Source organism: Pongo pygmaeus, chromosome 8 (assembly GCF_028885625.2).
Source record: "Pongo pygmaeus isolate AG05252 chromosome 8, NHGRI_mPonPyg2-v2.0_pri, whole genome shotgun sequence".
NCBI classification, from domain to species: Eukaryota; Metazoa; Chordata; class Mammalia; order Primates; family Hominidae; genus Pongo; species Pongo pygmaeus.
The window spans coordinates 22,138,293-22,163,548 of record NC_072381.2 but is presented as its reverse complement, the minus strand read 5'-3'; the positions used below and the strand labels follow the sequence as shown (position 1 = coordinate 22,163,548).

Genomic DNA, 25,256 nt, shown 5'->3' with positions numbered 1-25,256 from the left:
CCAGCTGCTCAGCCTCCTGCACCATCCCAGAACTCAGAGAATGTCCTGTGGGAAAACTGGCACTATGTTTGGGGCTCCTCTATATTTCCAGTCCATTACACAACTCACATGAAGGTTAAACATCTCACTGGTTTCTCTTTTTCTGTGCAAACTCCCTCTGCCCAGGCCAAGCTGGATGAGTCTATGCCCAGAATTAGTACATGTCACCAGGGAAGAAAACAGTGGATATTGTCACTCACTTAGTTCAGACCTCAGCAAAAGATTTATTCAATTGTACTGTAATTTTTGGGACAATGACTGAATAGGCAAAGAGGCCAAGCTAGAAGTCTAAATATGAATATCACTGTGGTCTTTGCAGGAACCTGGACAAGCAAGAAGATCATCTCAGGGTGGACAAGTGTCATTGGAGCTGGGCAGGATGAATCTTCGAGTAATACCTTATGTCCATGAGAAGTATTATTAATAGAATCCAATTCTGTTTCAGCATGGCCTTAGAAAGAGGATGGGCTATCTTTAGATGGAATAAGTCCCCGAGGTTCTCAGACAACATAAAGGTAACACTCAAAAGGGAAATACTAGACTGTCTGCTAAAAGATCAGGGTAAGAATCCTAGATTTGTGGCAATATGGCACCAGTTTCAAATGTTTTATTGCACTTAATCTAATGATCAAATTAGGAGAAAAGATGAATATTACTATAATATGTAAAAGTAATGCTTAAGATCATTAATTTCATCTTATTTCGATGTTTTGTTCATTGAATAAACAGTAACCTAATTTAGGGACTTGGTAAAGTGACATTCACTTTAAGAAAACTGAAATAACCAAAAATAAACTAGGCTGGGGGTGGTGGCTCATGCCTATAATCCCAGCACTTTGGGAGGCCGAGGTGGGTGGATCACATCATGTGAGGTCAGGAGTTTGAGACCAGTCTGGCCAACATGGTGAAACCCCGTCTCTACTAAAAATACAAAAAATTAGCCAGGCATGATGGCAGGAATCTGTAATCCTAGCTACTTGGGAGGCTGAGGCAGAAGAATCTCTTGAACATGGGAGGCAGAGGTTGCAGTGAGCCAAGACGGCGTCATTGCACTCCTGCTTGGGCAACAAGAGTGAAACTCCGTCTCTAAACAAATAAATACATAAATAAACTAAAAGTCTGTGGTAGGGGGAATGGTGGTAGGGAGGTAGTCACAGGATTCAGTTCAACTAATTGAGTGCTCTCATGTGCTAATGCATTGTGCTAAGCACTGGGGATACCCAGAAAAGGCAATGCTGCTTGCTATGGACTGAATATTTGGATCCTTCCAAAATTCATGTGTTGAAGTTCTAATCTCCAGTGTGATGATATTTGGAGGTTGGGCCTTTGGGAGATAATTAGGTTTAGATGAGCTTATGGAGGTGAAGCCCCCATAACGGGATTAGTGCACTTATAAGAAGAGACATGAGAATTTTTTTTTTTTTTTTTTTTTTTTTTTTGAGACAGAGTCTCACTCTGTCACTGAGGCTGGAGTGCAGTGGTGTGAGATCTCTACTCACTGCAACCTCTGCCTCCCGGTTTCAAGGGATTCTCCTGCTGCAGCCTCCTGAGTAGCTGGGACTACAGGCGTGAGCTAAACCCGGCTAATTTTTGTATTTTTAGTAGAAACAGGGTTTCATCATATTGATAAGGCTGGTCTGAAACTCCTGGCCTCAAGTGATCTGCCTGCCTCAGCCTCTCAAAGTTCTGGGATTACAGGCATGAGCCACCAGGCCTGGCAGAGAACTCTTATTTATCTATCCATCCACCCATCACCCCTTCTTCCCTGGCCACCTGAGGATACATCAAGAAGACAGCCATCTGCAAACCAGGAAGAAGGCTTCATCAGCACCCAACCATGCTGGCACCCTCACCCTGGACTTCTCAACCTCCAAAACTGTGACAAATAAATATCTGTTGTTTAAGTCACCCAGTCTAAAGTATTTTTTAATAACAGCCCTCATGATAGATTAAAATGTGAGTAATTCAAGCGTACCTATTATTTTTAAGCAAGATATACTTGCATTCATTTATGAATTCATTCAAAAATATTTCTAAAACTCCATACCAAGATTTGCATTTATTTATGACTTTATTTAAAAATATTTTTAAAACTCCATACTAGGATTTTCTCAGTAGGATTTGCTTCCTAGTGTTTTTCTAACCTTTATCGAACATAGTATATTCTGACTATGAGAGGGAAGTAGCTTTAACATTATGCTATTGAGCTTGATTTAACTAACTAGATCGAAGATGGAAAGAGCATGAGGTCAGACTTTCAAAATTGAGCTAACTTTCTGAGTTTTACTAGCATTTTTTGCTCCCTTCTTCCTCAACAAGAGTAGAGAGTTCAGGGAAGAGAAATGTGAGAAAGCCAAAAGGAAAATAAAGTCCACACAAGAGAATTGTGGTGGAGAAAATAACTTGAAAAGAGATTGAACAGAAGCAATGCAAGACTAGGAGGTGAGACATTGTTACGGGAGAGGAGGTTTTTAGCCTGTCTTTTAAAACAGAAACATCTCAATTGAGGTCTGTTTTCAAAGGAACCCCAACTGGAGGTGGGCTAAGGTGGATAAACTACATTTCTCCTCCAACTATGATTGCGTCACCATGATTAACTATGAATTCCAGCAGGCCATTTTATGGTATTATGCCTGTAAATCTTAATTCATAATTAGAAGTATACTTTTTGTTTTGGTTTGAATTCCTTTTCTGCTCTACCTCTCTCTACTTACTAGATTTGTCCCTTTTAGAACCTGGTTCAACTTGTCCTGTCTTCTTTGCTGATGGACTAATTAAATGCATGGAAGCCATAATCAATTAATCAGGCTTCAAATATGCTTTTAGTGTTGGATAGCTAGGGGAGAGGAAGATAGTAGCTATTTCGGGGGAAGTCCACGTGGGGAGTTCCAGGTAGACGCGGGATGGCTATAACCGTCCCTGTCTCTCAGCCCGTGTGGACGCAGGTACAGCTCCTCGGTGCGCGCGACCGATTGAGAGGCATTTCACCCAGGCCCATATCTGGGGCGCCAGGCGTCCAGGCTTCCGGCCACGCCCCCTTCCCGCGGTTGCTAGGAGACATGATGTCACCGGAAGCGAAGCCTGGGATAGGCTGAGGCGAAGGGAAGCCTCACCCCTGTGCAGCCCAGGCGCCGGGCGCTGGCTCTCCAGCTGTGTGTAGGCCTGGGGGCGAGGGTCCGTGGAACGTAGCGCTGGCTGCGGCCCCGCCCGCCTACCCACCTGCCGGTCCGGCTGCCGGCTCCCGCCACCTCCGCGCTCTGTCTGGGGCCAGCCGCCTGGCGGGCTGCTCCGGTGCGCCTGCCCGCGCTTTTCACTGACAGGCGCTGTTCCCCACAGCGAGTGCCGCCCGCCACGTCCCAGTTCTCGGCCAACGGAGCTGCGCGGCGGGTGACCTTTCCGAGCCCAGCGCGATGACGGCTCTTTGCTCCCGGCCGGCGCAGCTTCCTGGAGGCCGCCAGCTCGGGCTGGTGCCGTTCCCGCCGCCGCCGCCGCCGCCGCCGCGGACGCCGCTGCTGTGGCTGCTGCTGCTGCTGCTGCTGGCCGCCGTGGCGCCGGCGAGCGGCTGGGAGAGCGGAGACCTGGAGTTGTTTGACTTGGTGGAGGAGGTGCAGCTCAACTTCTACCAGTTCCTCGGGGTGCAGCAGGTAAGCAAGGAGGCGCGCGGGGCCAGGCGGAGAGGGGCCAGGGCAGCCGGCAGGCGACCCCGGTTCCTCAGAGAGAGCCGGACACGGAGGGCAGGGCTTGGTCACCCTGGGCTCTGGCTGCCCTCACCTCGGGTCACCGGGGTCCTCAGCCTCAGAAGGACGTGTCTGTCTTCCCCAGATCTTTACTCCTGCTTCAGCTTTTCTAGTCCCAGCCCCAGTGACAGGCTGGACGGCGCCACTAGCCTGGGGTGGCGATGCCTTCTCTCTGCTCCGGCGTTCTGGGCAAGAGCCTTCCCCCTCCAGCTGTGCTGGAGGAAGAACGAAGAGTGGTATGGGTAGACTTTTTTTTTTTTAATTTAACACTTACCTTTTGCCTTCCTGTGCCCCTGAATGTGAGAAAGAGCAGCCGCTTCTCACCCTAAACTGTCATCTTCCACCGACTCTTACCTCATCCTTATTCTTATTTCAGCTGCCTCCCTTCCTTTTCCCTTCTGGGAAAGTAGGAATGCACTGTGGCCAGTGTCTGTGTTGCAGAAGTTTTTCTTAGCTTGGACTTTGTCATCTTTTTAGCCTGTTAGATAGATGTTTGTTTCGCAGTTTAGAAATCTGGAGGAATTTGAAGCCTCTACCAGGTTGGAGGTGTTAAGTTTTTTGAGCAGCAAACGACTTGGGGTGCGATTGGAAGAGAAGCCCCCAATCAGTAATGTAGGAATGGGTTTTTTTTTTCCCCTTTTCCTTTTGTTTCATTTCGTTTTCTTTTTTAGCTTGAGACATTAACTTGTAAAATCCATTTGTTGCTTTTTAGTTCTACCATTGAGGGTGGTTGAGTGAAGGTAGATATCCAGTCTCTACCTGAAGCCTTGTGCGAAGAAGATAACATTTCGCTGATTTCAGGCTTATGGGGTGAAAAATGTACACTTCACACGATCTGATTGAGCCCTTCGTACAATGCTTTGAATAGTTATGGGAGTAAAAAATTAATGTTTACGATAGTTGCCATTCAAAGCACACTTCACATGACTAGATATGAAATGCACATCCCCCTCCCCCATAGATTATCATAAATGTGGGTGAACTATTGAACTTTTACTGAATTTTAATTTTCAGACATTGCATTTTCATTCCATCACAGAATATAAAATTGCTGAGTTGCCAGGGTACCATGAGTCTAACAATTTTGTATTTTTGTAAGTTATAAAGTATAGGCATTTCACACTTCAGATTCATATGTGCAAGCAACTTTGTAATAACTATATTTATGATCTGTTACCTGGTGCCCTTCCCTGCTCATAGATACACTATATATCTCATTTTCAAAGCAAATGGTGGAGTATGTGTAAGAATAATTAGTGAAGCTCTGATGAGTTTTAAGAATTACTTTAATACTGGGAATAATTAGAATTTATCATCATTGATTACATTCTGTAGGTAAAGAGAGTCTTAAACATAACCTATCCAAAAATCTTGAAGATCCAGTAATTCATGAAAAATTAAGTGCCTTCAAGAGAACAGAAATTTAGTAGCAGTTTAAAATTTAGATTATGTAATCTAGCTTTGCACGTGAACACTCATAGAATTTTCATTTTTAATTTCATGTAACTTGATTTGCATAGTTAATTAGGCAGTGTGAACAACCAGAGCACTTGACTCTCTGGGCAAAGATGAGAAAATAAAGAAGCATAGATAATCAAGAAGATTCTTTGTCAAGGTAGAATCTGAAAAGAAGGATCCAGAAAATTGTTTTAACCTGTGTTTCTCTATCCAGCTGTATTAAAATTGGAAAGGATACCAGGAGGAATTTTATTCTGTCCAAGCAGAGAAACTGAATGGAACGAGTTTTTTTCTTTACATTGAATCTTAACTTTGTTAGATGACTTTCAGGGACCAGAAATTTGGTGGAGACAAACGCAACCTGTCCAGGGTCTTTCATGTGTAGTTTTCAAGCCAGAGCCATTTGGTGACTAGCCAAACATGAGGGACCAGAACAAAGTAGGTAGGCTACTGAAAGTGGTGACCTGGTTCTATGCACTGATCTCTTCTTGTTCACGCAACAGAGGTTTATTTGGTGCCTATTGGATTTTAAGCATTGGGAGTTGACCTTTATATAAAACAGAACCCCTAACCTTATAATTCAGTAGGGAGAAACAGACAGTAAACAGCCAAGTAAGTAAATGTAAATGTTAAATGGTCAGAGCAGGCCTCTGAGAGAAGTTAGGGAGTAAGCCATGTGGGTAACTGTTGTGTTGTAGGCCATTTGGGCTGCCATAGCAAAATGCCTTGAACTGAACAGCTTTTCAACAGCAGAACTTGATTTCTCACAATTCTGGAGGCTGGGAAATCTAAGATTAAGGCACCGGCAGATTCTGTGTCTGGTGAGGGCCTTCTGGTTCATAGATGGCACCTTCTTGTTGTGTCCTCACATGGTGGTACGGGCAGGGCAGCTCTCTGGGGCTTCTTTTATAAGGACACTAATCTCATCCATTAGGACTCCACCTTCATGATATAATCACCTCACAGAGGCCCTACCTTGTGTTACTGTCACATTGGGGATTAGATTTCAACATAAGAATTTTGAAGGACAAAAACATTCAGACCATAGCATAGTAGAAGGACATTCAAGGAAGGGCAGACAGTAAGCACAAAGGCCAGTGGGCAAGAGCTTGCTTAGCGTTTGAGGAATAGCAACGCAGGCAGTGTGGCTGGAGCAGAGTGATCAAGGAGAACAGTAATAGGAAATGAGATCTGAGTCATAGGTGGTAAGGCAAGACCATGTAGGGCTTTGTAGACCATTGTAAGGACTTCGGCTTTTACTTATAAGTAAGTTGGGGGAGGTGGTGTTTGAACAGAAAAGATACATGATTTGACTTGAATTTCAAAATGATCTCTTTGGTGTGCTGAGTATAGTCTGTGAGGCATTAGTTACTTAGAGGGATAATTGTGGTATAGATTGGACCTGGGTGGTAGCAGTGGAGGTGGTGCAAAATGGTCAGATTCTGGATTTAATTTCAACATGGAGCAAACAGAATTTTACCGATGGCTTGAATTTGCTATGTGAGAGAAAAAGAGAAACTGAAGATAATTCTAAAGATTTTGGCTTCAGTAACTGGAAGGATGCAATTGCCATTGATTGAGATGGAGAAACCTGGACTAGGAGCCTGGTTTGGAGAACATCAGGAATTTGGTTTTTGGACATACTAAATTTGGGATGTCTATTAAACGTTGAAGTTGAGCTGGTATGTAGGCAATTGGTTATTCAGGTGTAGTTACCAGAAGAAAGTTAAGGGCTATAGATAGGAATTTGGGAGTCCGAGGCACTTAGAGAGTAACTTGAAGCCACAAAACTGGATGAGTTCACCAAGGGAGTGAATGTAAAAGAGAAGAGAAGAGATCTGGGAGCTAAGCCTTGGGGATTCTAGACTTTAAGAGTCAAGGAGCTGGGTGTGGTGGCTCACGTCTGTGATCCCAGCACTTTGAGAGGCTGAGGCAGGTGGATCACGAGGTCAGGAGTTCAAGACCAGCCTGGCCAACATGGTAAAACCCCGTTTCTACTAAAAAGATAAAAGTTAGCCAGGCATGGTGGCAAGCGCCTGTAATCCCAGCTACTCGGGAGGCTGAGGTAGAGAATTGCTTGAACCTGGGAGGCGGAGGTTGCAGTGAGCCAAGATCGCGCCAGTGCACTCCAGCCTGGGTGACAGAGCGAGACTCCGTCTCAAAAAAAAAAAAAAAAAAGAGTCAAGGAGATGGAGGGGAATCAACAAAGGAGATAGAGCAGGAACGACCAGTAAGATAGGAGGCAAACCAATACAAGGTTCTCTTCAGTCAAGTGAAAAAACTGTTTCAAAGACAAAGGGATCAGCTGGGTTAAATGATGATGATGATTCAAATAAGATAAACTCTGAGACTTCACCGTTGGAATTAACCGTATGGAGGTCACAGGCTACCTCAGTAAGAACTGTTTCAGTGAAGTGGTGAGATCAGTAGTCTGGATAGATTGGGTTCAGGAGAGAATGAAAGGGAAGAACTGGAGACAATTAATATAGAACATTCTTTTGAGATATCCATATCCTAAACTAGAAGCCACAGATGGTAGTGACTGACTGTGGCATCTTCTTTATCCCCTTATCCACCAGGTCTAAGATAACTCAGTTACTCTCTAAGCTCTATAATTTGAATAACAGATGACTTAGAACTTGGACCAGACCACCTTATGACCTTGGACAAGTTAGTTGCCTCATTTTTAGGACAGATGGTAGCTTTTTATTTTCTTCATAGTAAGGCACATAGTAGATACCTAAATATTTATTGAATCAAACATTATAAACATTGTAACTAAATGTAAACTGTAATTCCCCAAACAAGTAGTTGCTTGACAGTTTTTACTCAATAGGTTTTACTTCTATGTAATCTTTCACAGCCTTCAGGCAGCAGAAGAATCTTCTTCCATGTATTCTTAGATTTCATGTCCATTCTAGAAGTCTAGAAAGGGGTTGCAGAAGTCTTTGTTGGGGGGTATATGCAGATGATTTATTAGTCATTATGATACCATGTTTAGAATGACTTTAATAATAGGGCATTCCAATTTGGATATTGCGTCTTTTCAGAGGAGATGGGGGGAAGATGAGAGAGGAGTGTAGGAAAAAAGATGTGCTATTGAAAGATCTTTCGTTACCAACTTAAATTATAGGTTCCTGCACAGTATTTATATTTTGTGTAACAGCAGCTGCTTCTCGGACACCTGTACTTCTTGTGGGGTCAGTGGCAATTCTGTATTTCTTTTTTTTTTTTTTTTTTTTTTGAGATGGAGCCTCGCTCTGTCGCCCAGGCTGGAGTGCAGTGGCGCGATCTTGGCTTATTGCAACCTCTGCCTCCTAGGTTCAAGCGATTCTCCTGCCTCAGCCTCCCGAGTAGCTGGGATTACAGGCACCTGCCACCATGCCTGGCTAATTTTGTATTTTTAGTAGAGATGGGGTTTTGCCATGTTGGTCAGGCCGATCTTGCACTCCTGATCTCAGGTGATCCACCCACCTCGGCCTCCCAAAGGGTTGGAGTTACAGGCGTGAACCACTGTCCCCAGCCTCTATATTTCTTTTAATTGTCTTTTGGGACCATGATTTTCCTTATCGTTTGTATACAGTAATTCTAGCCAGCAGTAAACACTTCATATTCATTAAAAAAAATCTGTGAATTGAAATAATGACAAGCTAAATTATCTTAAATTTTGTAGTATTTACTTTATGCTGAAGTCAGAGGTGTCTTCATGGTGCCAGTCATTACAGACTTCTATTTATATAGCCGGAAAATGTGCTTCATTCTCTTTCTCTCGTGTTTTATAACTAAATCCTTATATTCAAGTGAATGCTGAAACTTGGTTAACAGAAGAAAAGCAGAAGAACAGGGATGTCCTTATAAAATATTTGGATTTTAATTTTTAAATAGGAATTAATAAACCTTTTAAGCTCATTCAGCCTGTATTTTCAAATGCACAGATTAGCCAGCCTGTTTAGAGGAGGGACAATTATTGCCCATTCATCCATGCCCCATGGTTGGGAGGAACTTCCCTAAAAAAACACCACTGATCACTAGACCCATCTCTCACATCTTACCATGGCGGTGTGAGTTACCTTGCTGGAGGGTGATTGCCTTTGCTCTGTTTTGCTTGATTAGGAAGAGCTAATCAATCAGAAAGCTATGAGCAGTGGGAATCAGTCTCTTTGCACCTCTCTGCCCAGACCAGTGAGGCAATTACCCTAACCAGACTTACCCTTGAGCATACTGTCTCAAAGTCTAGAATGTAGAGGAGAGGGCACAAATTGCTAGCAAGCCCATTTGGCCATCACATCTAACCTGTATTCTTCAATAGCTATATCAGTTATAAAGGTTCATCTCTTGTCTGCCCGACTCCTGTGTCCACTCAGTTTTTTGGATGGGAAAAACCAGTTCATGGGGCCTCCCCAAAGCCCATCACAGTCCTTTTTAGAAATGAAGATGATGATTTCATTCATGAATGATGGTGAATTTGTACTGTGATTATCAATTTTGTCCAGTGATTCTTGCAGTGGAATCCACTGAGCTTGTGGTGTTGAGTGTAGTTTGGTCTTTCTCTGTGGAGTCTATTCCGTTGTACATGTGTGTTCTGTAATAATAGCTTCCCCATTTTTATTGTAGAATCCCATTTTTTTTAATTTGGAGAAAGAGATACACGGAATCTAGAATGGTAGATAACCTTTCAGTCATTTATATTTCTGATGTAGGCATGCATAGTGTTAGAGCTGAATAAGTACTTGTTTAATTGTATACATCTTTGCATCCGATAGAATTATCATAAAATTAGTTTTCTTATGTACACACTCTTTTTGTGATACGTGTAGTTTAGTGGAAGATGCCTGAGCCAATTTTATGGGATAAAGCAAGTCTATTGTGAAAATTTTGCCACATATAATCTAGAGCTGATGGAACAGAGACTTTCTTTTAGTTTTAAGTTTCCTTTTTCCTTTTATGCTATTCTCAGTTTTTTCTTTACACTAATTATGAGAACACTCTTAGAATATTGTATCTTTTGTTATTCATAGACAATAGCCTAAGTTGAACTGGGAAAGTGGAATGGCTTCTGCTATTACAATTATTCCTAGAAATATATTCTAAAATATTATAAGGGTCACCATTTTACCTAGTGATTGGGTTAATGTGGTTAATTTCACAATCATATTTTGTTCAGTGTTGAGAGTAAAACAGAGGTTAAGGTTATTTGACTTGATTGCTGAGAGGAGAATTTATATGGTAGTTGTAAGTAATGCCAATAAAAGTTGTTTGATAAAATTCCTAGTGTCTATAATAAACCTTTTCTCAGCTTTGTTATGCTCTCTCTCAGTGAACTGCTTATTCCAAAAATGGTACTATGTGACTTTCAGAACTGTTTTCTACTGTGGGCATTATTGGGTCTATTTAGACAGTAATGATACCAGTTAATTCCACCTGGTTAAAAACAATTCCAAAGCCTTTCTTACAGACTTATACAAAAATAAAGGAAAGGAATTGCAGTGGAAAGAGATTTCTGATTGGATGAAGCAGGACCCTAGATCATTTTATAATGAAGTCACAGTCATATTTTCAAAAATCTTTATTTCATCAAAACACTTAATTGTAAAATATGGGCCCTATACTAATGAATGTAAAAATATGATTACATGTTTTAAATAACAGCGTAGTATTTCATTTTAAGAACTGAATAGTTGATATTTGAGTATTACTTATATTTACTGAAATTTTTTGTCTAAGAGTGTCATTAGGACCTAATTAGAATTTAATCTAGAATTTATGTTTCATTCCCCATCTTATGTAATACTAAATTAAGCAAGGTTAGGATTCATTCACCATATTTGATAAGTGTTTCTGATTACGTCATCCAGCAACTGAAATCTCATATGTAACCAGGCATATTGCAAAAGCAAGGGCATGCCACGTTCTACATTTTTGTTAGAATATGTGTATAAAACAATATACTTCATTATCAGATGGATGCCTGTTTTATTGCTACTGAGGCAGTAGGCATTAAGCTTTGTGCAGCTACACAGTTAACTAATAGTATTTGAGTTGTTTAATATTAAAGCTAATAATCTAAGATCAAGAATTAAAGGACATGCCATAGTATATGCAGCAGCGTTAAAATGGAGAAAAGGAACATTAAGATGCCACTAAGAGCAAATACTAGAATTCTAAAACATAGTAATTTCCTTGGTTAAACACATTCTGGAATACATACAACTCCTGGTTATAGAAGGAACAAGAATTTTAAACTGTTATATGAAACCCAACTGTGGCATGTATAGTGAGCAGTAGTCAAAATGAGTTATGACCAGAAAGAAAAAGATCATTGTTGCCATTTACTGGGAAAGTATGAATAGACTATGAAGAAATCTTAGGGTCCATGTACATGAGGAAGGTAGAAACTTCTTATTTCTAGTCAATCCTTAAGGACTTTATTTATACCATTAAAACAGGTCAGGTTAAGGAATCTATTCCATGACCAACTGAATTTATACTTTAAAAAGAAACCTCTGACTTTTAGAAAAAATTTTTTAATTGCAAATCTTATTAGCAGTTATTTTCAATTACCACACTTTTCATTAACAGATAAGGTTACTATTTAGGTTCTTTTCTGACTTTAAGTGGTGTTTTGTATTGATAGTTGGTGATTAAGTTTGATTCGCAGAAGTTAACATGTATAAATATATATAATAAATATATAAGTATATATAATATAAATATATATAAAGTAGGAAGTCTGGAAATTGTGATTTATTTATATCATACAATATTTCTTTATGGATCTTTTATATGTAGTAGGAAATAGACTTCTTATGTGTTTTTTTGTTTGCTTTTTTTTGAGACGGAGTCTCGCTTTGTCTCCTAGGCTGGAGTGCAGTGGCGCAATCTCAGCTCACTGCAAGCTCCGCCTCCCGGGTTCATGCCATTCTCCTGCCTCAGCCTCCCGAGTAGCTGGGACTATAGGCACCCGCCACCATGCCTGGCTAATTTTTTTTTGTATTTTTAGTGGAGACGGTGTTTCAGCATGTTAGCCAGAATGGTCTCGATCTCCTGACCTCGTGATCCGCCCGTCGTCTCGGCCTCCCAAAGTGCTGGGATTACAGGTGTGAGCCACCGTGCCCAGCCGACTTCTTGTGTTTAAAGCATTTTAGTTTAGACATTTGATAAAGTTCAAATGACAGCCATGTTGTGCAGTTCTATAGTAGTTTTACACAATCAATGTGTGACTTTTTATATCACACGTTTGGAAGTGTATAAGATTTAACTTAAAGTAAATTAGATTGATTTTGCAGGTGTTTATTGTGGAAAGCTTCACAGTTTTTCAACATGCTGCCGTCTCTTAAAACATCACTGAAGCTTCTTGTTTTGAATTGCCTTCAAAGCTTGCTGCATATTCTTCACATTAGCCTCATTAGTAGTAAATCTTAAAATTGGGTTTGATTTTTGGCTATAGCTAACAGTCATTTGGAGCTAAATTTGGTGACTAAATTAAGTTAGCAAGCTTGGATAAATAGTTTGTATTGATAAAAAGATCTGAATATAAATTTCATGTAATGCTCATAGACTGCCTTGAGGACTGTTCTCAAAGAAAAGTTCCAGAGAAGTTTTGAGTGATATTGACACAAAGTAGTAAATCTGTAGCTTTACAAGGTAATAGAATGTATTAGAGCAAATGACTCTTGGACTACTTATTACTTTGTGGGTAGCAATTTTTTTAAAAAAAGTTTGCCTGCAGGATAAAAATGTGTAAATAAAAGTGATCTTAATTTTAGAGAAGTGGGAAAATATAGAGCTAGAAGAAAATATTTCAATTATCTGCCTGCTTTTAATATTAAAAACGAAGATCATGATAGTATTCATTATATATTTCTATAATAAAGCAAGTTAAAACCGAGTGGCAGAGGAATTAGAATAAATGTTAGAGATAGAGGCAGTAGCTGAGAATACCACTGAGGAAGAAAGCAGGATACACATAGAGAGAAATGTATACAGAAAAATGCATAAATACAAATATAAATAAAATGGAGTAATATCTCCATCTTGTGGCCTTCTTTGGATATTGCTATTAAAAATGTTGAGGGGTTGTATTTTCACAACTGTAGGCATAAGTAAGAATAAAATATGAGACAGACGAAAACAAAATATGAGTTAGAGAGTTCTTGCAGTATATTGCAGGGCCTTTTAAGACCGAGCTTCCCAACTGGTGTGCTGCAAGCGTGCTGAGATAGTGATGCCCTCCCTTGAGCAGCCTTAACAGTTTCTTCCAGTGTGTCTTACAAATACAATTTTCTGTAACGTGCCATGGTATGAAAGAGGTTGGGAGAGCACTGCTAAGGCATGCAGTTCTGATGCTTTTCTTCCAGGGGAAAATTTATGAGAGAGAGAGGGTGCATGTGTGTGTGTGTATGCATTTATATACTTATGTGTGTATAGTAAATATATTTATAAATTTATGAGTGTATAGGCTGAGTATATAAATTTATGAGTATAAAATGTTCAACTTGTAAAGTAAATATATGGTAAATATTAAAGTATATATGTAAACATAAAATTGTTTTATAAAATGATTCTTATCAAAATCTTTCGTATACCAAAGATCCTTGTTTAGCTCTTGTAGAAACAAAAGTATTGTTAAAGTATGGGCGAGGGAATTTAGATAGAGATGAAATCAATAAGTCTTCGATTAATTAGCATTCTTTACTTGATTACTTAGCTTGGATGTCAGAATGGCCATGAAATGTTACCAAAGTTTACAATAACTCTAGAGTAATACTTTAATGATCTGTAACAATCTGCTATATGAAGAGGATACAGATGACTTTGTAATGTATAAGTATTCAAATTCTGGGTAGCCTAAAGAAATATTTTGTGACACTAAGGGATAAGATAATATTTTACATACAAATCTTGACTGACAGATATTTCAGATTTTTGACAGCTGACAGACTTTTTCAAGCCATTGACCCTTAGAGCAGCACTGTGCAATAGATATGTGATACAAAACACAGAGGTGATGTTAAATTTTCTAAAAGTCACATTTAAGAATGTAAAAAACAGGTGAAATTAATTTTTTTTTTTGAAATGGAGTCTTGCTCTGTTGCCCAGGCTGGAGTGCAGTGGCACAATCTCTGCTCAATGCAACCTCGTCCTCCTGGGTTCAAGCGATTCTCCTGCCTCAGCCTCCCTAGTAGCTAGGATTACAGGAGTGCACCACCATGCCCAGCCTGAAATTAATTTTGATAATGTATTTTATTTAACCCAATATACTAAAATATTATTCCAACATGGAGTCACATTTTCAAAAATTATTATTATTTTTTGAGACAGAGTCTCTTTCTGTCACCCAGGCTGGAGTGCAATGGCATGATCTCAGATCACTGCAACCTCCGCCTCCCGGGTTCAAGCAATTCTCCTGTCTCAGCCTCCCAAGTAACTGGGACTATGGGCACATGCCACCACGCCCAGCTAATTTTTGTATTTTTAGTAGAAATGGGGTTTCACCATATTGGTCAGGCTGGTCTCGAACTCCTGACGTCAGGTGATCCGCCCACCTTGGCCTCCCAGAGTGCTGGGATTACAGGCGTGAGCCACCATGTCCAGCCAAAAATTATTAATGAAGTATATTTCACATTTTAGTTTTTTGTACTAAGTCAGCAAAATCCGTGTATGTTTTACATTTATACTTCTAGCACACCTTAATTTGGAAGCCAAATTTTGATTGAAAATACTTGATCTGTATTGAGATTTCATAAGGCATATAGCTAACAGGTACATTCCCGTACCCAAATCGTTATAAGCAAAAGTTTCCAGTAACTCAATAGAATATCAGTTTTTCAATTTAAATATAAATTAATTAAAATTAAAATTTTGGTTTCTCAGTTCTCATATTTAAGTGCTTAAATATGTCTAATGCTTATTGGATAGCATACATTGGATAGCATTAGGGAATTAACATTTCTATATTGTGTAGATATAGCTAAATGTTTTTGGATAAAATCACTGATTATTGTTTCCACTGACTATTGTTTCCATTTTGTTAGGGACATAGTTTGTAGTTTTCATATTTTTTTAAACCCAGTGTACCTTTTGTTTTGTTTTTAGGTTGTTCCAATTGTGCTAGCTATCATATTCCTAGTTAGTTATCTATAGTATACATTTTGACCATGCTTTGTTCTGTAAAGGCTATTGGTATAAAGTTCATGCTGTTCTAGGAACATTGGTTGTCTGAACTTCCATGCATAGGCTTGTCTGCTAAGGGTGGTTTCAAGTAATCACTTTAATTAAAGTTGGTCATTTGCTCTTGCTAGCTCATCTATTATATTTTATAATTCTTCAAGTCTTATTTATTAACAATATATTAGATTGTTAGTGATATTTTGACCAAGAAATCACTGGAGTTCCTATTTTGTAGTTTTAGCTTTCAGGGTGCCCATTCTCCCTATTCTGAAACTCATACATCTTATACATTGCTAGCTATGAAATACTCACTATATTCTTTCCTGTCATCTATTTTGATTATTATAGTATCTTTAATTAAATGATTTAAAATAGAGATTGCTAGGTGCATTTCTGTTTGTGTGCCAGTCTGTTGGCTCTTTATAATACCAATCAGGGATTTTAACATCACCCTTTTTTACTAGCTGCCTCTGCTACCTTTTCATAACTCCTAATGAGTACAGCTTTCCTTTGAACTGAATGATTAATTAATGATCTTTTTGCCTTTACCTTTTGTAATTTCATAAATAGCTGAGAAAAAGAAGTGGATTTTACTGTTGACAGTTCTTACACATACTTAGCTCCTGTTATTTCAAATGGACCTGGTACATCCAGGAAATTGTACTGGTGTCCAAGATCTTAAACATTCTATGCTGAGGGAAAAACAACAACAAAACAAAAATTTTAAAACTGACAATAGAGTCCTGAAGTTGGTGGAGACCTCACGAGTATCTCTTTCCTTATATAGGAGTCTCTTCTGTAGCACTCCCAGCAGATGGTCTTCTAGCCTGCTTGATGGTGTCTAACAATAGGGATTATGAAACAACTGAAGTTTTTGTATAATACTACTCAGTGGAAATTTTATTCTTAAAGCCCAAATCATAATTCTTATCTACTTTCAACATACTCACTGTCTTCTGGAGTACCCCTGAACATATACTTCTAAATAATTTTTCTGTGTGCCTTAAAATAAAATGCACAAGAGAAATAATTATTTGTTGATTTTCTCAATGCAGTAAGGCCTTTTTTTAAAAAAAATACAGCCAAACTGAGGGGGCTACTTGTTTTCATTACCTTTAGATATGTACCAAGGCCATCCTAAAGAAGACTCAAGCCATCATAGTTATAGTTGTCTTGGCACTGCATTAGGCATGATTTGTGGTTACTATATACAATTCCTAGGGTTTATCAAAGTCAGCAATAGGAAATTGATGGAAGATTGAAAAATAAGATGATTTCTTGTATGCTATCTTTGATAATAGAGGCCACAGAATAAACTTAATTGAAAATGTAGCCAGAAATTGCTATAGACTCTTGAAGCAGCACCCCTGTGTACAGTTGTGCAGTTTGTGTATCTGCTTCAAACCTGTCATTGTGTTATAAAAATGTTTTCGACTTTGGCATTGTTAAGAATTACACATAGGTGGTTAAACTGTGAAGTAAATAATTTCTCTTTGATAATTGAAATATTATGTTTCTGCGGGTGGAATTTTAAGTTTCAGGCCCATCTTGAGTGTGAGTTTCTCTCTCCTCTCTTCACCTCTCCCTAGTGGCTTTATAGATGTTTTTACTCTTTTCTGAGACACCTAGGCAAGAACTAGGTCTTATATAGGTGGCTTAGGGCTCCCTCCTGAGGTTACATGGGGGCCATTGCAGATCCAGATACCAAGCCTGCAGGTCCCTTGGCCTGGTCTGGACTGTAGGGCTAAAACCATTGCCTCTTAACATCTCAGATACATAATGTTTTATAAGTTGTAGCCTCAGGCAGTGTCCTTCTCACTTTTTGCATTTTTTTTCCCCGCAGGCGGTGGATTGCCACTGCAACCCCTGATTTCAAGCAGTAAGCCTGGCTGTGATCCCAAGCCTTGGTAGAGTACTTTCAGTCCTCATCACTCTATGGGAGTCAGACTTCTGGTTTCATCTGCCTGCTTGTAGTCATGGAGCCCAAGAGGCCTATAGTTTAACCCCTGTTTATGGCTACAGGTTTTCATTTGTTTTTGTCTATGGAGATGCTTAACAAGTTTTTGATCACGGCTATATGTTTATAATTTTCTCTCTTTAAATTTTAACATTGGTATATGTTTGGAGTGGGGTTTCGGAGGAAGTCCCTCAAATACTTAGAGTGCAATTTTCATGTTGGAACATTTTTAAAGCTACATTTATTTTATAATATTATTTTTTAATGTTCATTTTCTTATTATCTGAGAACCTTTTGCCACTTATCATCTAGAACTATGGTCAGGTTGTTTATTCACAGTAATTTAAGAGGCTGTTACTTAGGCATTGAAAGAGACAGTCTACCATTCCATCCCTGTTCCTTTCTAGCAACTGTTCCCAGAATTTATTCAAGTCTAGGGGGTAAAACAGTCGAGTAGCATTTCTAAAATAATCAAATCCCACAAGGTTTTGAATATAGTGATAAATAAGTCCATTATCTCAGAATGACATATATGTCCCTGTTATTGGAGATACCCACAGGAGAGTCCTGAACTGTTCTGAAACTATTTAGAAAAATTTGCCAGGTGGGAAAAGAGATATTGTATCTTAGGTGCGTGTCAGAAAAACATGGGCTAGAGAAAATTAATCCTTCTAAAGTTAAATTATATGCAGGTAATTTCATGTTGACCCTTTATAAATATATTCCACTCACAAACCTCTTAAAAAGACTTTCTGGGGTAAATAACATTTTGTTTTCTTATAATCAGTCTTCAGAGATTCACAAAACAAAACATAGGACAATGAGGCTAACCCTCACTAAAGACTGTTTTAATAATCAACTTAATGGACAACACTAAAATTTTAGAATTCAATGGATATTAGCTTCATAGATTTAAGCGTGATCCTTAATTGAAGCTTTAAGCAGTTTATAGAGTACACATTTGGAACATACTTTAAGTGATATATTTTTAAGGAAAGAAATATGTAATTCAAATTTACAAGAGAAGATAAAGGACCCTTTCATTTTGGAATCATAGGATTTAGTCAGTTTTTGTATAATTTGAGGAGCACATTTTAAAATTATTATTATATGCCTTTAATATTGAGTTGTTAATCTAAGAGAAGTCTTTTGAGGATAACAACATGGAAAAGAACAGTGGTGTAATGATCTTTTAAAAAGACATTTTTACTTATAGGCAGCTGGTGCCTTTCTAACATGGATAACAATACTCTGTACCAGTCCTCTGTGTTTTTGTGACACAATAGAATATGCACAGCTACCTAGACTATGTTAAGAAATTTTGATAATAAAGCCTGCTTTTCATGTTTGTTAATTCATTAGTTCTTTTTACAGTATTACTGTAAAATAGTAAAGCATAGTAAAGAATGAGAAACAAATTCTAATAATAAGGAGTGTATTTGAGTAAATTATGACACATTCTTGGTGTGCTGTGAAATCAGTAGTAATATATGTGAAAACTACATAGCAACATGGAAAATACATACAATGTTAGTGAAAAAAAGCCAAATATCAAGTTGTATTCAGATTTTATTGTAATTTTGCAGGATTGTATGTGCACAAGGGCAAGGCAGAAACACGGGCTAATGAGAAGAGTTTGAATTGTGGGACTGGTGGAATTTTATTTAGGGGCAAATATTTCACTTAGAGTTCTGCTAATACGAACATATATCTGTGTAGATTATATTACTTTGGAAAGAAGAGTGTTGTACAATTAAAACACATTGGATAAATTAACAAATGTTTTCATGTTTATGAGATAAATCATATGGATATTTTGAAGGCTTTAACCTATAATCTGTTGAAGGTTATAAATGGGAAATTAAATAAGGTAATTTTTTTTCAAACAGCCTGGGTTAAATGAAGTAGATTTGTTGTCTGTGTTCAATAAAAGTGCTTGCAAATATACTTACAGTAAGCTGTGGGTATAATTCTGCATTCTGGTAAACACCATGTTACCGAGAAAGCTAACCTTGAGGATGAGACCACAGTTTAGTGCCTCTAATCTTTGTATTACACTTCTGAATGCTTTTGTGTATACTGTCTCTCTTTAATTCAAATATTGTAGATACTACTGAACAACCAACTATATTATTGTATTTACTCTTTAAATCCTCATAGTGCTTATAGGTTTAGAGCTGTGCTGTCCAGCACTATAGCCACATATGGCTATAGAGCACTTGAAATGTGGCTAGACTAAGAACATTAATTTTACATTGTATTTGATTTTAACTCACTTAAAATTTGAAAAGCTGAGGGAGTATAAAATGTTTTCCCATTAAACATAATTTTATTGTTTGGATAAGACTATATTTCATTTATTTCACTTTAACTATTAGAAATTTGGCTTCCGAATTGAGATGTATTGTTTATACACTGGACTGGGCGTGGTGGCTCACGCCTAATCCCAGCACTTCGGGAGGCCAAGGAGGTTGGATCACCTGAGGTCAGGAGTTTGAGACCAGCCTGGCCAACATGATGAAACCCCATCTCTACTAAAAATACAAAAAATTGTTGGGTGTGGTGGCAGCTGTCTGCAATCCCAGCTACTCGGGAGGCTGAGGCAGGAGAATCGCTTGAACCTGGGAGGCGGAGTTTGCAGTGAGCCGAGATCACGCCATTGCACTCCAGCCTGGGTGACAAGAGCAAGACTCTGTCTCAAGAAAAAAAACAAAAACAAAAAATTTCCCAGCCAAAGTGTTAGCAAACTGAATCTAGCAACATATAAAATGGATTAAACACCATGATCAAGTGGAATTTATCCCAGGAATGCAAGGTTGGTTTAGTACTTAAAAATTGATTAATATAATATTACATATTTATAGAATAAAGAACGAAAAATATGATCATCCCAGATAGAGAATAAAACTTTTGAAAGACTCAAACATTCATTAATGATGAAAACTCTTAGTAAACTAGGAATAGAAGGTAATTTCCTCAACCTAATAAAGAGAATCCAAAATCCTATCTGAATAGACACCTTACCCAAGAAGATATACAAATGCTGATAAGCACATGAAAAGGTACTCAATAGTAGTAGTTATTAAAGAAATGCAAATTAAATCCTTAAGGAAATAACATATTATGCCCACTAGCATGGCTGTAATTAACACGAAGGACAGTAAAAAGCACTGGTGAGGATGTGGAAAAACTGGAGTACTTATGCATCGATGGTGGCAAGGTAAAATGCAACTACTTTGGAAAACAGTGTGGCAGTTGTTTTTGTGAGATGGAGTCTTGCTTTGTCGCCCAGGCTGGAGTGCAGTGGCGCAGTCTCGGCTCACTGCAAGCTCCGCCTCCTGGGTTCATGCCGTTCTCCTGCCTCAGCCTCCCGAGTAGCTGGGACTACAGGTGCCCGCCACCACACCCGGCTAATTTTTTGTATTTTTAGTAGAGACGGGGTTTCACCGTGTTAGCCAGGATGGTCTCCATCTCCTGACCTGGTGATCTGCCCGCCTCAGCTTCCCAAAGTGCTGGGATTACAGGCATGAGCCACCGTGCCCAGCCATGGCAGATTTTTTTTAATACAAAAGATAAACTTAACATTCATCTCAATTCCTCCTAGGTATCCACAGAAGAGAAGTGAAAATATTTGTCCACACAAATACTTGTACATAAGTGTTCATAGCAGCATTATTCATAATGTTAGCCAAAAATTGGAAACAATTCCAAATGCCTAGCCACCCTTGAATGGATTAACAAAATGTGGTGTATCCATTCAGTGTAATGCTATTTAATATTTGGTAGAAAAAGAAAGAACTTCTGGGATAAACCACAATATGGATGAATTCCAAGAACATTATGTTAAGTGAAAGGATTCAGACTCAAAACAACTACATGTATGATTTCAGTTATTTGAACTGTCTGGAAAAGGCAAATAATATGTAGAGATGTAAAGCAGGTGGCTGGGCGCGCGGTGGCACACGCCTGTAATCCCAGCACTTTGGGAGGCTGAGGCGGGTGGATCACTTGATGTCAGGAGTTCAGGAGTTCAGGATCAGCCTGGCCAACATGGTGAAACACCATCTCTGCTAAAAATACGAAATTAGCCGGGTGCTGTGGTGCATGCCTGTAATCCCAGTTACTCGGGAGGCTGAGGCAGGAGAATCGTTTGAACCTGGGAGGCAGAGGTTGCAGTGAGCCAAGATCATGCCCCTGCACTCCAGCCTGGGCAACAGAGTGAGACTCCATTTCAAAAAAAAAAAAAAAAAAGAAAGCAGGGTAGTGGTTTGTCTGGGGATGGGGATTGATTGCACATGGATGGGAGAGATCTCTGTAGGATGATAGAAATGTTCTAAGATGGGATTTTGGTGATGGTTGCACAACTCTATAAATTTATTAAAATGAATTATACTCTTATAATGGGTGGATTTTGTGTTATGTAAATGTACCTCAACCAAGCTGTTGGAAAAATAAGACATGTTATTTTATGGGAAATTTTCAGAATTTTCTAAATTGAGTCTTATTTGATAGATCAGTCTGTAAAAGAACTTAAATTGTGAATTATGATACATCTGAGCATTTAAACATTTTCACTCTTTGGCCTCTTCATACATACGCATGCAAACACAGACACAACTCTGTGTAAACTGAGTACACAAGGTTATTTCTACTGTTGCATCTATGCTGTCAGAACTTGGTCTCACTATGTTTTTAGTTTTGATATTCATTAAAATGTAATTTCTTTAGTGTACAGTGTCTTAAAGACTTGTTAATACGTTTATATCTTTTTATTAGATTTTATACTTTCTAGAAAAGTTCCCAAATAATAATACTGAAAGCTGAAATTTCAGAAGAAAAAATGATTTTAAATATGTATGGCAGACTAATCACCTATCCATTCTCCTTTTAGCAGAACTCCTGTATTATTGGATATTGGGATTTAATAAGTACATTTTTCTGCCTTCTTTACAGGTAGTGGTGGCAAATGAGCAGAAGACATGGGTTGGGCTTCTGGTAAAGCTCTTAAAGGGTGACACACCATTTTACCCTTGTTTATTCCTTCTTTTCTGTTCACTGGGATTGGATGAGATGTATGTAGCTACTGTACCAGATATATTGCAACTTGAAGTGACCCTCAGAAGCCAAGAGGAGAGATATAGTAGTGGCCTGGGTCCTTGTGACCATAACTGCCCCTGGAACTGCTTTACTTCTATTCTTCTTGTATGTAAGAGAAAAATAGACTTCTGTCGTTTTTTAAGCTGTTATTTGGGGTCTATGTTTATAAGCAGCCTGTTTCTGATATACCGTTCTTACCTACCTGTATGAGGGGTTGTTCTTTAAGTAATTTTTCTATTAAAATTTTTTATGTAAAAGCAAAGAAAAAGTAAATTTAAAAACATTAGAAGAAAACCGTTTTTGATATTTTTGTCTATAGAATTTCAGGTTTTTAATCTTCATGTATCTTTTTTATTGGCCTCAGTAACTGCTCATACTGTTAACTGCACCTAAAATTTCTTTTGACTCCTTATGTGAGTTGTGAGTACGGTACGCAAACTGCTTTTTTGTTTTTTATTGTAGTAAAATATACATAATGTAAATTTTGCCATTTTAACTGCTTTAAAGTATAAAAACCAGTGACACTAAGTACATTCACAACATTGTGCAACCATCTTCATTATTCATTTCTAATACTTTTCCATCATCCCAAACAGAAACTGTGCACCGATTAAACAACTTACCGTTCTTTCCTCCCCACCAGCTCCTGGTAACCTCTCATCTAGTTTCCTTTTTTTTTTTTTGAGACAGAATCTCGCTCTGTTGCCCAAGCTGGAATGTAGTGGTGCAATCTCTGCTCACTGCAACCTCTGCCTCCCAGGTTCAAGTCATTCTTGTGCCTTAGCCTCCCCAGTAGCTGGGATTTACAGGCGAGTGCCACCGCGCCTGGCTAATTTTTGTATTTTCAGTGGAGACAGGGCTTCGTTTGACAGGCTGGTCTCGAACTCCTGGCCTCAAGTGATCTGCGTGCCTCGGCTTCCCAAAGTGCTGGTATTACAGGTGTGAGCCACTGCGTCCAGCCCCTCTAATCTACTTTCTTACTCTTGAATTTGCCTATTATAAGCACCTGATATAAATGGAGTCATATAATATTTGCCCTTTTGTGTCTGGCTTATTTCACTTGTCTTCATAATGTCTTCAGGTTTCATTCATGTTGTAGTATATCTCAAATTTTCATTCTTTTTTAAGGCTGAATAATATTCCATTGCATGTATATACCACTTTTATTTATCCGTTTATCTATTGATGGACATTTAGGTTTTCACCTTTGGCTATTGTGAATAATGCTGCTATGAACATTGGTATACAAGTATCTGTTTGAGCCCCTGCTTTCAATTCTTTTAGGTATATACCTAGAGGAAGAATTGCTGGATCATATAGTGATTCTATATTTAACTTCCTTTTTTTTTTGAGACAGAGTCTTCCTCTCTTGCCCAGGCTGGAGTTGAGTGGCATGATCATAACTTGCTGCAGCCTCAAACTCCCAGGCTCAAGCAGTCTCCTGCCTCAGCCTCCCAAGTAGCTGGGATTATAGATGTGTGCCATCATGCCTGGCTAATTTTTTTAAAAAAATTTTGTAGAGAAAGGGTCACACTTTGTTGCCCAGGCAGTATTTAACTTTTTGAGGAACCACCAAATTGTTTTTCATAGCTGCTGTGCCATTTTACATTCCTACCAGCAATGTACAAGAGTTCTAATTTCTCCACATTCTCGTCAGCACTTATTTTGTACTTTTTTTTTTATGATAGCTATCCTAATAGGTGAGAGGTAGTAACTGTTGTGGTTTTGATTTGCATTTCCCTAGTGACTACTGTTATTGAGCATCTTTTCATGTGGGTTATTGGTCATTTGTCTGTCTTCTTTGGTGAAATGTCTGTTGAAGTCCTTTGTCCACTTTTAATTGGATTTTTTTGTTGTTGGTTGTAGGAGTTATTCATATATTCTGGATATTAATCTCTTATCAGATATATGATTAGCAAATACTTTCTCCCATTCTGTGGGTTGTTTATTTACTCTTACTAGTGTCCTTTGATGCACAAAAGGTTTTCATTTTGATGAGATCCAATTTATTATTTTTTTCTTTTGTTTGCCTGTATCTCTGTCATATCAAAAAATCATCACCAAATCTGATATCATGAAGTTTTTTCCCACATATTTTCTTCTAAGAGTTGTATAGTTTTAACTCTTATGTTAGTCCTTGATCTGTTTTTTAGTCAGTTTATATATATGATGTGAGGCGTCAAAGAAAAATAGAGCCTGACAGTAGTTAAAGCAGTAAAAGCAAATTTTAATCAGGATCAGTTGCAGTAGGAGAAAAAAGACTTCGTTATAGAATGAAGCTTAATTCTGAATACAACATGGAAAGTGGAGATTTATAGCCAAGGAACAGGGTCAGTGGATGGAAGATTAGAGGAAACATCAGAGTTAAGGGGGTCTCTGGTGAAACCAATTTAACAAGGTTTTTGCCAAAGGCAGGCCAAGGTAATCAGGTATCGCCTGGGGGTTGATGGGGAATGAGGGATTTGGTCAGATATATTGAGGGTGATCAGATATCAATGGTAGGGTTTCTGGCTTAACTCTCTTAGCAGAATTCTTGCTAAAATTGGATGATGCAAAGGAGGAGATAGAAGTTCAAAGGTTGAGGCCTAGCTGTGAAGATGGTTTAGAGGAGCCGGACTAGAGTTTAGTCAGACAGTCTTTGTTAAAGGTAAGGGTTCAATTTTATTCTTTTGCATGCAGATATCCAGTTTTCCTGGCACCATCTGCTGAAAAGGCTGTTTTTGAATACACATGTTATCTCATGTAATCTTTAAAACAGCCCTACTTAGTGAGGTATTTTATCCCCATTTTACAAATGA

The 25,256-nt window shown here is 38.6% G+C and overlaps 1 protein-coding gene across 1 annotated transcript in view; it reads left to right on the top strand.

Annotated features, from left to right (window-relative positions):
- The first annotated feature begins 3,093 nt into the window (after positions 1-3,093).
- DNAJC1 (DnaJ heat shock protein family (Hsp40) member C1) overlaps positions 3,094-25,256 on the top strand; it is a 252,748-nt gene continuing 230,585 nt past the window's right edge. The window contains exon 1 of the mRNA XM_054437052.2: positions 3,094-3,683. Within this exon, the coding sequence (XP_054293027.1) occupies positions 3,450-3,683 (234 nt within the window). The 5' untranslated portion in view covers positions 3,094-3,449. The remainder of the gene's footprint in view (positions 3,684-25,256) is intronic.